This window comes from Enoplosus armatus, chromosome 5 (assembly GCF_043641665.1).
Source record: "Enoplosus armatus isolate fEnoArm2 chromosome 5, fEnoArm2.hap1, whole genome shotgun sequence".
NCBI lineage: Eukaryota > Metazoa > Chordata > Actinopteri > Centrarchiformes > Enoplosidae > Enoplosus > Enoplosus armatus.
In genome coordinates this window covers 15,655,955-15,672,105 of record NC_092184.1, presented here as the reverse complement: position 1 = coordinate 15,672,105, position 16,151 = coordinate 15,655,955, and the positions used below count along the sequence as shown (strand labels likewise).

Below are 16,151 nucleotides of genomic sequence, written 5' to 3'. Positions count from 1 at the left end.
GGGGCCTTGAAAATTGGATCTTTCGTCCTTCATGTCTTTCCTCTGTCCTAACTGAAAAATTGACACACATTAGCATTAAAGCCTATTATAGCCTGTAAAACTGGGAAATACAGGCACCCAACCAAGTGTGAATGCACTGGCTGGCTAGTTTACACAGCTAACTAGCTAACTACTACTACTACTACCGTTAGTCGTCATTAACGGTTTAGTAGCTTGCCCCAGTTTGTTCCCCCTCCAATGTAACTAGCTAACAATCGATTTTACATATTTTTTTAGTCACAGAACACAACATTTATCTGGAAGATAAACTCACCGCTGTTTTGAAGACGTTTCAAAACTCCCCAGACTCGTCTGTCCAGCATGTAATGAAAAATATACAACGAAAAAGATTTCAGCTCGTTATCGCAAGTTCAGACGTTGAGGCAAAAAAATGGCTGCCGGATGATGTCTCTCTGTTCCACTCATGTGATAACACCGATTACCACAATATTAGATTTTATTATCAGGTGCATTTATCTATATAAAACCTATTCACAGTATTTTATATTTTCATATATAATAACGAGTTAATATTTTTCTCGTACAAAATAAGCAAGATGATGTTTAATTTCCTGTTCCTCTCTTTGTTTGGTTAATGGGGAGTAAATAATCTTTTTTATTGTCCAGTAAACACAATATTGTTCATCTGCTGAATAGAGTCTTTGAGGAATCTGGGTGTGTTTTCAAAACAACGGAGGTTGTGGACAAAGTTTAGCCTGTATTTATCTTTCAAAACGAAACCAATGCTTAACCCTGGAAAATATTAAAGTATTTAATTCGTTTTTATATTAGGCTGCAGATAATATGACAGCCCCTATTAAATGTTATTTATCTATGATTATATCTGAGAGGGCTATAGCCAACTATAATCCCTGTGAAGAGAGCAATATAAATATGACTTTGTCTATCGCATTAAATGTTGGAAGTGGTAAGAAGTGGAATTAAATAACTGAAACAGCATCAATATCACATGATGAGCTGTCCATATGCATAACCAACCTTTTCCAGGTTATTTGTTCAGATAGATAGATGGGGCTCTCCTCATTCACATGGGGATATTAGGTCATTGCAGTAATAAAAGTAATAGGCTTCAGCCCCTTGTGACCCTGAAGAGGAAAAAAAATTATACGGAAAATGAATGAATGATTCCACAGGTATGACAGCAGATATAGCTGCAGATCAATGGCACATTTTTCTGTGAGGAAAGGGACATATCAGTGTATTTTATTGTGATATAGTCCACTTATAATCTTCTTTAGAAAGAATACAAGCCTTTGCATGCCTTTTTTTAGTTAATTCAACAGAAACCAAAAAAACGACAATTATAACTACATATGAATATATAGCCATGTAAAATGCAGTAAATGTATGTAGCTGTGTAAGAAAGGAAATGAAAATATAAAAATACTACATACCACATAAAACTAGATAACTTAAAATAGATAATAGTAAATCAAACTAAATACATAATAAATGAATTCATTATTTTAAAAATGGTGCGCCTAGAATAGTGTTCTGTCAGCCTCAAGCTACTAGTACAGAGTTCCCCCTATAGCCATTTCCACTCACACCCATCACATAACCCTATTTCCTCTGAGCAGATGCTAGTTAAGTTATTCCAATTGCAATGGGCCGAATGATATAATGATTGATTTAATTACGGCAGACTGTCTCCCTCTACCAAGAAAATCACATGAAAACATGTGGTCTGAAATACCAGCAAATGTTTGATCAGAACAAAGGAGAGAAAATATCCAGGCCTACCATTCATCCATCAAATCTCAAAAGCACGCTCTCTCATACATGCCCACTGTTGAGCGGTGGGAAGACGGCCCATGCTCTTTTTCTGCCTTTTTATCAAAAAAATAAAATCAGTGGAGCGACCTTGGTGCCTGTGATGAATGAGAAAATCTGCAGATACCTTTCTGTGTGTCTTAAGATGTGATGTAAAGGCTAAATTGCTTCCAGACAAACATCTCGTAGGTGAAAGAAGACCTGGCTTGAAGAAGGCTGTTCCCACCCTCTCAAAAATCTTATTTTTGGCCTTGAGCACAGACCACTTAATTTTTCATTCACACCCCTGACCTTATGTCAAAGTATTACTGTACAGAGATGGAGTGCAACGCTGCGGCAGCTGAGACAGGAAGGATAGACAGAGTCCGACGTCATCAAATACCACAGTGAGTACACAGGATTCCTTTATTTCCCAGGACCCCATTCTGTCCATTCTCAAAGGCTGATCAAGGGATTATTTAAGATAAAACGTAGCACACAAGCCAGAGACTCTTCTCAGGCCTAGACCAAGCAGACAGAGGAGACTGTCGAATACAAATACAAACCTCATATGTGCCCTTTCATAATGGTCATGATGAATATATTGGTAATAAATCTTATAAGATGTAGTGTGGTTTGTGTGTTTCCTTTACAAATGAAACAGCAGCACTATGAACACTACAGGATTAGAGACATTTCACATCCTTAAAGGTAATTTGGCACAAAATGGTGGCTTTCAACAACTCAAGCAATTTATCTTGTTGTTTTTATTGTAACACTCTGTGCTTTGGTGTTACAATAATTTGCATTAGATTTGCCCTTGTGTGCTTGAACTAAGTTTTCATTTGTGTCACCTACTCTGCCTTCATGAATAATAGCCCTTTTCCTTAGTTATTAGGTTGTGTAAATAATATCATCTATCTTTCAGTAAGTTGCATGACTGTGGAATATGTTTAATGTAAGGCCTACAGGGCAGTAGTACAGCTGCTGTAATGTACTGTAGTTCATAACCAGAGGGAATCTACGTAAAGAGGTTTTTAAAATCAAGGGGTGAGACACAGAAGAGAAAGACAACTTCACATCAGGTGACCTGAAAATGTAACACAAGGTGGTTTGCATTTAACTTTAACCACCTTTATTACAATGCTTCTGTATACAGTGGTGGAATGTAACACAAGTACTGTACTTAAGTACAAATTCGAGGTACTTGTACCTTATTTGAATTCTTCAATTTTGTACCACTTTATTTATTTGGCAGCTATAGTTACCACTTACTCTGCATATTAATACATACAAAACTCTTAAGATTAAACCTCATAACAGTATATAAAATCATTAAAACTAGCGTCAACTTGACCAACATGCCTTTACTTTTTATACTTTAAGGACATTTTGTTAATATGATAATATAAATTTACCTTTACTTATGTAACATTCAATGCAGCAATGCAACTTTGTAAGACTCTCCACAGTCACAGTGGTCTGTCAACTAGCAGTGTATCACTCCAGTACATTTTGGATTGGGCACACTCTGGTAATTCTTGGCAACAGTCATTTTCTTATCTATATTACAGTATCAAAATAAAAACACAGACATATTCCAGGTTATTAATCTGCTCACATCAGACATTATAAATGTTTTAGTGCCACTGTGTGCAGTAGTACTGCATTCACTCACTGTGGTGCCCAGGCAAGATAAGGAGTGAAGGCTATAAACAATATGTCCAAAGTATTTTCTCAAAAGTCCGAAGGCATTTCTTGGAGAGCTTTTAACAGCAAGCAAGCATGTCCGCAATAAAGCCAAAGATAATAAGAGGAGGGAGAGGGAAACTGCAAAGACAGCCAGTTAGATAATTTGGCTTGGAGATATTCAATTTGCTGAAGATCCACCCAGGACATACTGTATATGAGAGGCTGGAGTAGGGGATTTAGCCATGAGGGTTCAAGAGAGTTAAGCAAAGACCATTTTTTAAATATTTCTAAACTCCCTGATAAATGGCATCCATGGTTTTCTGGTGCATTAGTGAAGGATTCATATCAGCTGTTTTCACAGCTGTTCTTCTTGAAGGCTTGGTTTAGAGAAACTCATTGTATCCAAAAGCAAACAATATATTGTAAATGATTTGAGCTGCAGGGAAGCACCAAACCGGTACCAGCATGGCCTTGTACCATATATATGAAGAAACAGTATCAAAAAAATATACACAGCATCTATTCAATGGCAGATGTTTCAAACTGCTGTGTAAAAGTCTTCCAAACAATCAAGAAACACGTACAAACAAGTACAACATAAGAAATAATACAGGATTAATAACTGTGAAATAAAACTAATTACAAAAACTTTATGTTGTAAAGTATTTAAAGTTTATGAAACCTAAATGTACCTAAAGTTAGAGATTATTAGATATTTGCTATCATATCTGGCTTCCTAATGTCCAGACAGGATGTTCCATAGTTCAAGGGCTTGATGCCAAAGTCACATTTATCTTCACTCTTGTGTAAAGGTCAGTGGGACTCAAAATAGAGGCAAGATAGACCATTTTTATTTGAAACATGAACTTTCATTCCTGACCCAGTAAAAAGCTGTTTCACAACACCTCAATGTCCACTCTCAAGCTTTTTCCAGAGCTATTAACCATACCATATAGTCTGAAGTTTGCTCCATTGCCATGTGATACAGTTGAAAGCCCTGTAAATAGCTAGTAAGAGGAGTGTACAACTGAGTGTATGAGTGGCAGGTTTTTAAGGTGCTCACGATGTTGCAGATATAAGGTATCAATGACATGATTAGGTATTAATGATAAGTGATTTTACACAGTGATGTTGCTGAGGTGGAGCATACAACAGGAGAAGAAGATGGGCTCTAGAAATGAGCCCTGTGGCATCCCATGCAGGTTGTCCACTGATGAAGGTGACGGTAAGATGGCAAATTATGAGACACTAGACTCTTTTGAATGAGGATCTGAGCCATTTTTTCCCTATACTATACCAGTAATGAGGTACAATACATGTACAGCTAGAGCAGTGAAACTGGAGTTCTTTGTAAGGAGCTGATCTCACTTCTTCCATTAATGAAATGTGCCCTTTGTGAAAGTGTTCCATGTCCAACTAAATTCATTAAAAATACAGATAAAACCAAACCAATGTACCAAGGTAGCCCTTGGGGTATGATTTAAGACCTACAAAAGGTTTCACCTTGAGAAGCACGCAAGAATACTGAAATGGGTGGCATATGATTCAGAGATTAGGTCTAGATATGCGATTTAGGCAGTGGGCACATAATGGTGTAACAGTTTACTGCAATATAGCTAGTGGTAGTGGCTTAGAGTCTTTTAACCACCTTTCAAATACATACAAAAAAGATTGATTCAGGTATCTCCACATCAGAGACTATTTTAGTAAAGAAATTCAACAAACAGAGGATAGTGAACCTAATTTGATCAATATATTTACTGATGCATATAAGACTAAAGACAACAAACATCTTGTATTACAAATATATGATCCAAAAATATAAATTAAATCCAAAAATTAGTCTACCATCCCGGTCAAACACAAATTGGAGAGGGAATCAGGCCTGGAGATATCTGAGGATGCTTGTAATGATATTTGGGAGGGTCAGGCTGGGACTACCAACTCAAGATCCTGGTGATAATACTGCTGGAAGAACGTAACATGATATTTTGTGACTCCAAAATTGAAATTTATACAGTGGGCCTCGTAGGGACAGGATGAATGTTGGAGGCAGTGTGGTAAATCCATGGCGGACCATTTTCATATATTTTAGGGCTGCCCACTAATCCATTCATATTGCCAAGGTAATAAGCAACATTTTTGGAACAGAAGTTGATTGCTCTTTTCTCACATTATAACTGAGGAAAATCCTGGACAAATTCATGGCCCAGGATGAATATCTTTATAAAGTACTTTTGATTGCGAGCAAGAAAGCCCTCACACAGAAGTGGCTGCAGGCAAACCCGCCATCAGAAGGCGAGTGGATCACAATTGTCAATAAAAGACACTGTTTGTAGAAATTTACCTTTTCCTTAAGACTACAATCTGAACAATAAATAAAGTACTGGAAAAAATAGACTACATACTCTATTTACCCTTTTAAGCTTTTTTTACTACACGAAAACACCAATAAAATGGAAAGTTAAAAAACAAATACAGATCAGAACATTCAGATTAATACTGACATCATAGGAACTGTACTGAACTGATTTCCAAAAGGGACAAGCAGAACTACTGGACATTACATTTATTGATGAGTGATGGTCATCGCTGCTGGTGAGGTGTCCTTTTAATTGAATACAGTCAAATAAAATAGGAAATAAGTCCAACATGTCAAAATGTTGAATGTTGGTTAAACTAGTGAAACTATGTACTGAGGTGAAAATTTTGCAAATGTTTCCTCCCCAAAATCAACCACGTTGATAAATTTATGAACTAAAAGAGCAAAATTTCAGTGGATTCAATCATACTCTGAATTCCCAGACATAGCCACATTTTGCCTTTTGTTATTCAAAAATGTTTCACAGAGAAAACACTCCCTCATGATTCATGTCTTTGAACTTAAAACAAATCCCTCCATAGTTTCTGAATTCCACTGGTGGTAAGTAGTCTTTCTCCTAAAGCCAAGTAGGCTTTAGAAATATGGTCCCCGTTAGCTTAATCTCAACTGGTACTGAATTCCTCCATGGTTGCAAACCCCATCACCCTCTCGATCATCCCTGAGCAACTGGATCCTGCAGTTCTGACGTGCTCTTCCTGAAGGCCAGTAACATGTTTCATACAATGTCAAAGACTGGATAAAGTGATGCATTGGTTGTTTGGGGATGCCATTTGAAGCTGCTGTTTACACTTTTTCATTGTTTTCAGAAATTACCATTATAGAGTTATGGTCAGGTTTATGCAATACCATATTGTTTATCTAACTGGACAGTGGTCTTGGCAGTGCACTAAAGTTGCTGTTGATAAGCTATGGATTGAATTGTGGCGCCCTCACCTGTTCAGCCAGTATAGTATGTTTTGGGAAGTATTTGACCACCATGCACACCAAATTGCATGAATTTAAGTTATTGTGGAACATTTTATCTTTGTTCTCACTGATAGCATCACTGATACTATTACTACTTTTCCATATCAGTGATTCTTGGTTAGCTGTACATACAGTTTTATATTTAATGTAATTTGCAATTTAGATTATGTTCTTAATGTTGCAGTGTTTTATACTGCTGAGATATATTCAAAGACACATTTCCACTAAGGTGTATATTGTATTGTATTTTACTGTTGGACATGATGCATTACAGACACTGAGAGGAAATAGCGTGTGGGAGCAGCCTCTGGTTGGGCTGATATCCATTACAAGAAACAATTGGCATTTTGACATGTCATAGCAGGAAAAGCACAGGTGTAATTAATAACCTTAATAAAGGCTGCATTCAGGTGCTCCAGCTCCAGGGCCCTGGTACTGTGTATGCTGGCTCTTTGGCATGGCTTATTGAGATACCTCAATGGAACAGAGCCATCATTATTTTTATTGATTACGCCTGTGTTTTCCCTGCTGTGGAAAGTCGGTGGTAAAACTTCACCGATGTAGCAACTGTAATGTGGAAACTGTCCACATACAGAGACAACAAATCCAAAGATTTGGAAAACTATTTGTCAGAGACACTAAATATACAGTACATGGAGGATGTCTATATTTTATTCTACTACACTCTAAACAATTACACACTTCAATTCATTGTGAATCTTTACATTATAAGATGAGATGCCTTGAAAAAAAGTCTTGAGAAGTTATCTTATGGAAGTGGACCCTTATCATACCTGTGGAAACTAAATACATGATATTAACCCTAACCCTAACTCTAACCCTGAACGTGGAATTTTAGTTTTGTTGTGACCGTCAGGATGGTCAGTTAAAGTATTCTTCTATAATGTATAAGCCTTTTCTCGGCAGACATTTTGACATGTTACAGTAGGATAATGAATGCTGGCTGAATTTAATTTAGCTGCTTAGGTCTCAGGGTCCTGGTCTTGTGCATGCTGCCTAGTATCCCGGTTTTGAGTCTTAGCCTGTTTTTGATCCTATTTGGGATATGGCGTTTACATGGGACATGAAAAACTTGGTTATCCATATCCCTGTTTACATGCTCATAAAAGTACCCAGGTTTCTGATTGTCTGCCTGCAGGTGTCTTAATTTCTCCACTCATTTGTCTACCAACAGAGAATGTTCAGAAACCTGGATAAGGTGTTTACATTACATACGTTTATTGGAGTGCTCCAAGTAGTAAATCCAGGTTTCTCAATACATCCATCCATCCATATATCCCAAAAACAGGATAAGACTCAAAACCAGGATACTCGTATGCATGTAAACAGCAGTCATTGTCACACTGTCATGGCTTACCGGGATACTTGAACAGAACAGCGCCATCGTTAATGTTTTAAGTTTTTAATGTTTAACACCTGTGCTTTTCCTACTGCTTTTCTGGGCCAATCTTTTTTTTTCTTCTCTTGTTTCTTTCTATAACTTTACCTTCATATTGCTTATTTATTAATTAATAAATCTCTTACATATATCCACAATATTACACGGTTGAATACTATGACAGATAGATAGATAGATAGATAAAACAAACAACAAACAGAGCTGGTAGTCTGCAACACTCCTTCCTCTGGTCTTTAGGTGGCTGTGACCTGGTCTTTAGATGTGAGTGCTGCCACCTGGTGGTCAGAGGTGGTAACAGCGTTCGCTCTGTTTGCATTAGCACAGTTGAAGATGGCGACTGGAGTCCTTCACAGAGTCAGCGGTGGCCTGGGTCGGGCTAAAAGCCGGGCCCAGTCGGCCGGACAGCTCGTCGTGTGGAGCAGGTGGGGCAGTCATCAGTGTGCTGGTTCAGTAGTCATGTCTGAATGGTTTCTGGTTAGCTGTTGTGTCATTTTTTAGTAGGTTTCTGTGGTGGCGACGATGAGCTTGGGCAAGCTAGCCCGTTAACTGCTAGCCAGTCAGTCCTCAGTGGCCTTCAGCTTGAACTTACATGAAAGCTACACCTTTTAAAATTCGTTTTTTCCCGGATAGTAAAGATTACAGCTGCGTGTATTTGCTGGTGAAGTTGAAAGAATACAAGTTTCTTTCATCCTTAATGGTAAAGCATCTCAAACGTTCAAGGTCAATTTGGTACTTTATTGTAAAATGGGATGTATCTGCTCATGTCTTACAAATGACATGTAAGTGTGATAGATGCAGTAAGCCATGCACTGTTAGATACTGTGACCTGCTGTATTTCACATACTTTATCACCACAACGTTTGTACTATGTCTGCATCAGGGGTACTGACATGTCGAGCCCAGTCTGTGTTTTGAGTGAAGTATTGTAACATCTTACAACTGCAGCTGTAAACCTGAAATTAAGTGTTATTATGTTTTCTGTCAATGAAGGATGTCTGCTCATATAAAGATAATAAGTTTATGTGAGTTCAAATCAAATATCTCATCGGGTATCAAGATAGGGGATCAGGAAGCCAGATAGATTTGTACTGGTCATAAAATAAGGAGAATTTCTCATCCAGTTGTTATTATGACTCATCTATGTTTGCAGGGGGTTTACAACATCAAGCAGCAGAAACAGACAGGACAGCTGGTTCAAGTCGCTGTTTGTGAGGAAAGTTGATCCCAGGAAAGATGCACACTCCAACCTACTGACCAAAAATGAGGAAAGCAACCTGTACAAAATTCAGTGTAAGTTCACAATTTCAGGAATTAAACAATAATCAATTCATCCAGAAGTAATGATGAGATTGTTTTTGAAGTATGACTCTCTTTTCAGTCCATAATGTCAAGCCAGAGTGCCTGGATGCATACAACAAACTCTGGTGAGTGTTATTTCATATTATTGTCTAAGCTGCATTCTGTTATTAACTTGTACTCAAGCAAAAGTAGTGGCAGCAGTAAGAAGTGTTAGACCGGGACAACCTTTTACACTGTTGTGCAGAGTCTATTCCTGTGAGGTGATTGACAAGCTGGCATGACTTCAGTCCTTCACAGACCAACTTTGCTCATACCTAACATGACTGGAGGCCTTCTTCTTGTAGACTATTTTGGGACTTGCGACATTAGAGAGGCGACACGTGACCAGAAAACATGGGGATTGTTTTAGGAGACTTGAATGCAGATTTAAATAAAGTATCAAATGCACCTGGTTATACTGTATTTCGGTATTTCGGTTCAACTTGGTGTTTCTCATTCATCACAGTGAGGATGTTCTGCCCTCCATCCATGCTGATAAGTACTACCCCTGTGAGCTGGTGGGCACCTGGAATACCTGGTATGGAGAACAAGACCAGGCTGGTAGGATATACTAATATAAACACACAAGACATCTGCAGTGTAACATATCTGTGGCCTGCACAGTTTGCAAATCAGCAGGCATGTTATACTGCATATCCACACTCATGCTAACATACCACCAAAAACCCCCCCACTATTATTTGGGAAATAATCAGTGATATCAGTCCAGTTTGTTCTATGGTGGTATGTGTGTATACAGTAGTGGTTATTTTTAAACCTAGAGAAGCTATAGTACTGTGTAATGCAATACTGAATTATTGGCTTGATAGTACTCAACTCATCCATTAAGTCAGATATCCATGAAAAGTAATAATCAGTGTCATTAACAATTTGCTTATTATAACCTGTATAGACGAAGGAACAGTTCTTGTGAATTTCATGTTGTCTTACCAACTGATGAACTTCAATTATCAGGATGTAGTTAATTAACTTTTTTTAAATTATTGTTGGAAACATATGGCATTTTCACACAGACATATACAGTTCAGCTCCAACCCTCCCCTGACAAAGGGATGTCAAAGGTTATAAGTCTTTCTTGTCATATTATTTAATGATTTGAATCAAGTTGCATTTCTGTAGCTTTGTGATTTTGCATCTATGAGATATTTTTTCCTCTTTTCCCCAGTTCATCTGTGGCGTTACAGAGGTGGATACCCGGCTCTGACAGAAGTGATGAACAAGCTCAAGCAGAACCAGGTAAAGGCCTCTTCAGACACATCTTGTTTGTGTAATGCGTCAGTAGCCTGCTAATAACAGAATGTAGCCATCAGGCAAAGTAAATCTTATTGATTGGTGTCCGTACATTGGCAGGACTTCACAGCGTACAGGAAGGAGCGGGGTAAGATGCTGATGTCTCGCAGAAACCAGCTCCTGCTCGAGTTCAGCTTCTGGAATGAGCCCGTACCCCGAGAGGGCCCCAACATCTATGAGCTGAGGTCCTACCAGCTCAGGGTGAGTAACGGTTTGTAATGATGTGTCATTAGTGTTGTAGATGTTTGTGACTGAGTGAGTTTGAAAGTGTGAGCCCAGCCCAACCTAATGCTTGACTTGGCCCACACCTCTGCTTTGCCAAACATAATCAGCACTTTTACCAACAATCCAAACATTTATTAAACTGAAATGGGTGTAACAGTTTATATTGAGTTAATCGCGAGTCAAGTCAAATTTGTCTTATTTATGTAGCCCCAGATCACAAATTTGCCTCAAGGGGCTTTACAGTCAGTACAGCATACAGCACCCTCAATCTTAAGACCCTTGTTTGGATAAGAAAACTCCCAAAGAAACCCTTTTTAACAGGCGGAAAAAGGAAGAGCAACAGAGCAGTGATTCCTCCTTCTGGGACAGACATGCAATACAGTAGCTTGTTGCTTTTTAGCAAAAATGCTTTGTGTTGGTTAGTTTGGAGAACAAGAGCTCTGCCCCACTGAGCATAATGGAATCATAACAGTTTTTTTCCGGACATATTGTCTGTTGTTTAATGTTGAACCAACATTTTTCATCATGATCTAAAGGACTTAATAACCAGTATGTTTTGTAAACTTTTGTCCAAGGAAAGTTGACTTTTGCATCATCACAACTTCACACGTTTCTCCACTAGGAGCTACCGAGTCCAAATAAAATCTTTGTGAACTTCTGTAACTTTTGTAAGGTCAGCCCCACAGCAGCTGTTGTTGCACAAAGAGACAGCGTTACTCTTTCACTTTTCGTAGCTCACGTTTTCCCATTTAAACTCCCAGTCACATGCTTTGCTTCTGTGACCTCTAAATTACCTCCGCCCCCACAAAACTACTGTAACGCATATAATGACCCTGTGTCTTCAGCATTCAGACACTCCATAAACAATGTGTATCTACTTATGGACTCATAGATGAAATTGGCAGTTCAGTGTCCATGATTTTACCTGTATCAGTCTTTAGTCCTACATAATGCTCGACACATGCTCGATCATGCCAGCTCCTGCAGATTAAGTCGTCCTTTCTCATCGGGCAGGAAGTACTGTCTCTAGATCAGCGCTCCCTGTGACACGTGATGAATGCAAGCTGCTATCCCTCATCACAGACTGATCTTACGTCTTTGACACAGCAGGGCGTTTGTTGTTTTAAGCACCAGAGAATGATTGAAGGAGCCTTCGGGTGTAGTTGTTATTGCAGCTTATCTTCACAATGACAAAATACTTGCGCAACGTCTTCACCATTATTTGTGTTAATGCATTTGCTCTGGAAAGAAGAAGAAGAAAGCGTGATATCAATCTGCCGTTCGGACTGCTCTGAATTCTATATGTTTTATTGTAATGAAGAACACAATAAATTTAAAATAAAATATTTTCTCTCTTTCTCTTTCAGCCAGGAACCATGATCGAGTGGGGTAATTACTGGTAAGGCAGCCTGGATTCATTTGATTCACTGAACTGTAGTTACTGAACAGTTGCACTACATGAAACCTTCCTCGTCACGCTGTCATTAAGAAGAGCTATTCCACTGAGAGGCACTATTTTGAAGTCATGCTCTCAAGCCAAGATTCAAACTCAAAGTGGAGTATTATGCAAACGTGTGCACATAATAGTTCAATATAATGAGCCTGGAGATTACTCCAGCTGTCAGAGCCAACGGGTCAACATTTATCAGTTTGTGCAATGCAGTTGATTGCAATTGATTTAAACGAAGACGTGAGCTTTCTGCATGCGCCTTTTTTTTCTCTCTGATTGCCATGTAGTGGATTTCGCTGTTGGTCTTTGTACTTGTCTGACCAGTTTTTTTTGTTCTCAGTTATTTCCTCTGGGTCCAGTGGATTACATTTCACAACTTGTTTTGCAACTTTGCCAGTAATGTTGGATGTAAAAGACGACTCCAGTGTTACCGAAATGTCGTTACACTGTCAAATCTTCTTTATCTCTTTCCAGTTAAAAACATTTGTGGTAATTCCTAACTGCCATGTGCCTGATTTTATATGTAAATATAACTTACAACATTTTAATATCATCCAGGCGTTTCTCCTTGTGGGCTTCACATTTCCCTTCTTTCTAATAAAGCACACATTATTAAACAATGCAAAAGAAAAAAAATTCTGTTTGATGAACAGACCATGTTAGGACAAGGTCATTTTTTTCCCTAAAGCTGCTATTTCTTTTCTTATGTTTATGCTAACTTTAACCAGCCTTTATTTGAACAAACCTCTATAGTCGTGCAGATTATGCCAGCAAAGCAATTTAAAGCAATTTCAATACAATTTGTGTAGTTGAAGACTTAAACGTTCTTCTTCAAGTTACAACAACATGAAGAACTGAAGCTTTATGGTTTTGTATCCAGACAGTGATTATGATTTGAAAAAGTGCATGTTTGCTTTGGGGGGAAAAACCTGATGGATTTAAAACATTTCATGTGGACTTGGCCAGTGTTAAGATCCACAAACATGTATACAGTCAGTAATGGCGTCACATCTTATGGTTGGATGTGATGTTGTAATGGATAATCACAGCTATGGAAGACTATTGTTGCCTCACTCACATTAACAAAACAGACTAAATCCGATTGTGTAAATGAAAAACAGTCCAGAGTAAATTCAGAGATGATGTTGGAATCCTAGTTTGAAGACTGGTCAGATGTCTCATGTGTGCAGGCCTGGTCTTGTTATGCCAGATGAAGCTTTGGTGTTTTTTGGCCTGCGTTGTGACTGGAGTTGTTCTTGTCTGCAGGGCCAGGGCCATCGGATACCGCCAGCACAACAGAGAAGCTGTGGGAGGGTTTTTCTCACAGATCGGCAACCTCTATATGGTTCATCACCTCTGGGGTATGGTCATAAAATTGCATGACAGTGTCGCCATGTAGATAATCATGTATTGGTTGTTCCACAGAACATCAATTTATGAAGATAATTGTTGCTAATTGATTGTTTAAGCCATTTACGAAGCAAAAACCCCATACATTTTCCACTTTCTAAAATTTGAGAATTTATTGCTTTTCTTTGTTTTATATTGTTGTGGATATATTTGAGTTTTGGGCCAACAAGTCATTTGAAGTTTTCACCTTGTGCTCTGGGAAACTTTGACGGGCATTTTCACCATTTTCTGAAATTGTATAGACTTAAATCTGCACTAATTGCTATTTTTAAACAAACAATGGATCAAATGAGTGTGTAATTTGAACTGGGTCATCCCACATATGATTATCATCCAACTTTGCAGTTCCTCTGTGCTCTACAGAGCGCTTTAGCACTTTGCTTTTATTTTCTGGCACACAACTTCATGTTCGCTCCCATCTGTGTTTCGAGCTGCAGCAGACAGCTATTACCTGTGAGAAAGCTCTGATAAACTGACTACCTGCCCTGCAACAAACAGCAGACAAAGTTAGCAGCTAGCTGGTGATCATAGTGGAGCATTTAGCAGCTAAAGAGAGAGATTTGTCCTGCAGGAGTTGTAAAGTGAAAGTGTTCACTAAAACGTTCACCACCATATCTTTAGATGTCCCCTCGTGTTTACAGCTGCACCCAAGTGTCCACAAGAATCCGTTATAATTTCAGCGATCAATCTGTTCAGATGAATGTGATAATGAAAATTGTTACTTGCAGCCCTAAATCATGCCAAACAGCTACAGACAGTGCAGTGCTATAATGTGTTTGATTTGTTTGCAGCTTACAAAGACCTTCAGTCCAGAGAAGACACGAGGAACGGCGCCTGGCAGCAGGAGGGCTGGGACGAGGTGGTGTATTACACAGGTGAGCAACAAACAGATCTTTTCTAAACACAAAGTGGTGATGAAATCTTCACGTCAAAACGTCTTGAGTAACAACATATTGAGCTTTTAGAGCTTGTTGAACCTGATCAATATCAAAAGAACTTTAAACTATGAGGACACACTAAATCAGCTCTAAATCTTTCACCTTTCCCCAGTTCCTCTCATTCAGCATATGGATTCCAGGATTATGATCCCGACAAAAGCTTCCCCGCTGCAGTGAACTGAGAGGCGAGCTGGAAGCTGAGGTGGCACCCTTTTTGAATGTTACATCCATCCTGAGCATCACTATCATGGTTTCAGCCTCCTGTCAGTGCTGCCAAACAAACCACATCCCTTCTCTGTTCTTCTCTTTGCTTTATTACTTCAAGATGTCACTAGGACAGAGGAGGCATCAATGATCTACCATGTATCTGCAATTAAAATAGTCCAAGCCACTTACTGCCCGACGACACACAACTTATTTTATTTTTTTGGTTCTGGAGCAGGGTGAGTAAATTTGGCCAATTTAAACCTCCTGATGATCGTTATGTCCAACGTCTGGTGCCACATTAAAACTGGTCCACGAAGAGAGCTTATGTCTAAGTTTAGAACCAAGTTACTTGAAAAGACGAGCAGCTGTTTGGTGTGTAAGTGTGAGGACAGAGAACTGCAGAACTGCTGAAGCTCATTGCACAATGCAGTAGCTACTTATTTATTTAATGTAAATTTGGAATATGTTTTAAGTGTGCTGAGAAGTGACACTTTGATTTAAGCCATGCTGTTGCTGAGTGAAGTGAGAGAAAGCCGCTGTATATTCATGAAAACGATAAAATATGACATGGTGTAAAATGTAAACCTCATAATTTTATTTTTGGTTGAGGTCCGTTATAAATCAAAGATTTTTTTTTGGCAAATTACTCCTCAGTTGCTTTTTCTGGATGTTCCTTGGTTCCCTGTCATAGTGATGTTGATGTTTCATGGTGCTGTGTTTGTAACTATGGCTTCTACTTTTTTCCTGTGAAGACAGCATGCCTGGTTTTAACAACAGTTTTTATCCAACATGTTTTAAAGGGGCATAAATATCATGTAAGATAATATGTATGGCCAAGTGACTCTGGCACTAAGTGGGCAGTGATGCTGCTGCATATTGTAATAACAGATTTTATTGTTAAAGGAAGCATGTTTAATCTTTTTGTCCCTCAGTTCATAGGGGACAGTGTAGAGGGAAGGACCAGAACGCCAACACAGATTAAAGCAGTTCAAACCACAT

The 16,151-nt window shown here is 38.6% G+C and overlaps 1 protein-coding gene across 1 annotated transcript; it reads left to right on the top strand.

Annotated features, from left to right (window-relative positions):
* The first annotated feature begins 8,574 nt into the window (after window positions 1-8,574).
* nipsnap2 (nipsnap homolog 2) lies at window positions 8,575-16,148 on the top strand. Its single transcript, XM_070905792.1, has 10 exons — window positions 8,575-8,695; window positions 9,424-9,563; window positions 9,652-9,697; window positions 10,078-10,172; window positions 10,798-10,868; window positions 10,983-11,123; window positions 12,515-12,546; window positions 13,864-13,958; window positions 14,799-14,882; window positions 15,058-16,148. Exons 1-10 carry the CDS (start codon window positions 8,604-8,606, stop codon window positions 15,120-15,122), a joined length of 861 nt encoding a protein of 286 aa, XP_070761893.1. The 5' UTR covers window positions 8,575-8,603; the 3' UTR covers window positions 15,123-16,148.
* Window positions 16,149-16,151: the final 3 nt, after the last annotated feature.

Bases quoted from the DNA above. Each gene is read 5' to 3' on its own strand.
- nipsnap2 (XM_070905792.1), top strand. From the start codon at position 8,604: ATGGCGACTGGAGTCCTTCACAGAGTCAGCGGTGGCCTGGGTCGGGCT. The intron at 9,564-9,651 runs GTAAGTTCACAA...CTCTCTTTTCAG, and splicing joins CAACCTGTACAAAATTCAGT to TCCATAATGTCAAGCCAGAG. The intron at 10,173-10,797 runs GTAGGATATACT...TCTTTTCCCCAG, and splicing joins TGGAGAACAAGACCAGGCTG to TTCATCTGTGGCGTTACAGA.